Here is a 1,188-nt window from a genome sequence, read left to right on the forward strand (position 1 = left end):
CATTGAATTATATATATTCTTTACTTTGAGTTAATAAGCGATTATATTCTCAGTTAAAAAATTGTTTCAATAAAGTCCACTTTTAGGGTTTAATTTGAATGAGGGATGATTTGTGATTATACTAAATTTTTACAAGGTGTGCAAAGATTATAAAAATAACTGCAATTTCCATCTTTATTGAGTTTATAAGAAGAATATAATAAGGTGAATGTTGAACATATGATCGAATTGGATGTGTCTGACTAGAAATTTCATTGGAAACCACAATATTACAAGAGATTGATCCTTTGAAATTTGTTCATGGAAAAGAAAAATGTAAGGTAATTTGTTCTTAAGAATGATAGAGTAAACAGAGATCAGGTTAATGTATTTCCTCCAATAGATATGTCTTGGGGAAAAAATGAAGAAATATGAGTATAGACTCCCATAGGAGCAATCAAAAGCAAACCATTGGTATCACATGAACTGAAAAACCAAACTCTTTTTGATGTGAAACCTTTGTAAAATTCCATTGGATAAAAACTAATTCCACAATTAATTTCATCTCCTTCTTCAATACCTCCAATTATGCATTCTCCTTCCTACAAAAACAATGCCATGCAAATGAATTTGTTCACACACCATTATTTTCTAACATGCATCAATCTATACCTGAAGATTATGTTATTATATAAATGTTAAAATATCATTTTCTTTTTTGAGTTTTTGGGTCTCTTAAACATTTCACTAAGTAGATATATTCTTAACGTTCCATCTTGAATTTTGTTAAAACATCATTTTAGTCCCTAATCTTGAAAAACTTGATGTTGTGTATATCAAGGCATTTAAACTATTAATTTGAAAAATATATTTTAACCTAAAGAATACCTTGGCGGTAAAACTAGTTTCCCAATCATGATCAACGACGAAGTTGATTTGTGAACTCCTAATAGTAATAGGAACTGCCACACAAATTAACAAACATTAAAAGAAATCCTTAGAAAACTTGCAAAAAGAAGAAAGACTTTCTTTCAAGAAATTAAAGGAAGAGAATATATTTACCATAATCAGAATCTTCCATGTCTTGTACAACACATCGAAAATCGTCTAAAGCCATTGATACAAAGAAAGAACCATAGTCAACATCGCCAACATTCGCATGTTCTTCAACTATGGACATTGGTAGCACTTTCTTGTAAAATGGATTTT

The 1,188-nt window shown here is 29.3% G+C and overlaps 1 protein-coding gene across 1 annotated transcript; it reads right to left on the reverse strand.

The window, feature by feature from the left end:
* Nucleotides 1–220: 220 nt before the first annotated feature.
* Nucleotides 221–1,188, reverse strand: LOC116402255. Its single transcript, XM_031881557.1, has 3 exons — nt 1,042–1,188; nt 868–941; nt 221–581 (listed from the first exon to the last, which is right to left on the reverse strand). Exons 1-3 carry the CDS (start codon nt 1,157–1,159, stop codon nt 357–359), a joined length of 417 nt encoding a protein of 138 aa, XP_031737417.1. The 5' UTR covers nt 1,160–1,188; the 3' UTR covers nt 221–356.

The sequence above is a fragment of the Cucumis sativus genome, chromosome 2, assembly GCF_000004075.3.
Source record: "Cucumis sativus cultivar 9930 chromosome 2, Cucumber_9930_V3, whole genome shotgun sequence".
Lineage (NCBI taxonomy): Eukaryota > Viridiplantae > Streptophyta > Magnoliopsida > Cucurbitales > Cucurbitaceae > Cucumis > Cucumis sativus.

Excerpts from the sequence above, each read along its gene's own strand:
- LOC116402255 (XM_031881557.1), bottom strand. The coding sequence starts at position 1,159 with ATGTCCATAGTTGAAGAACATGCGAATGTTGGCGATGTTGACTATGGT. Across the intron at positions 942-1,041 it reads CATGGAAGATTCTGATTATG|TTCCTATTACTATTAGGAGT; the intron begins GTAAATATATTC and ends TTTGTGTGGCAG. Across the intron at positions 582-867 it reads AAACTAGTTTTACCGCCAAG|GAAGGAGAATGCATAATTGG; the intron begins GTATTCTTTAGG and ends TTGTTTTTGTAG.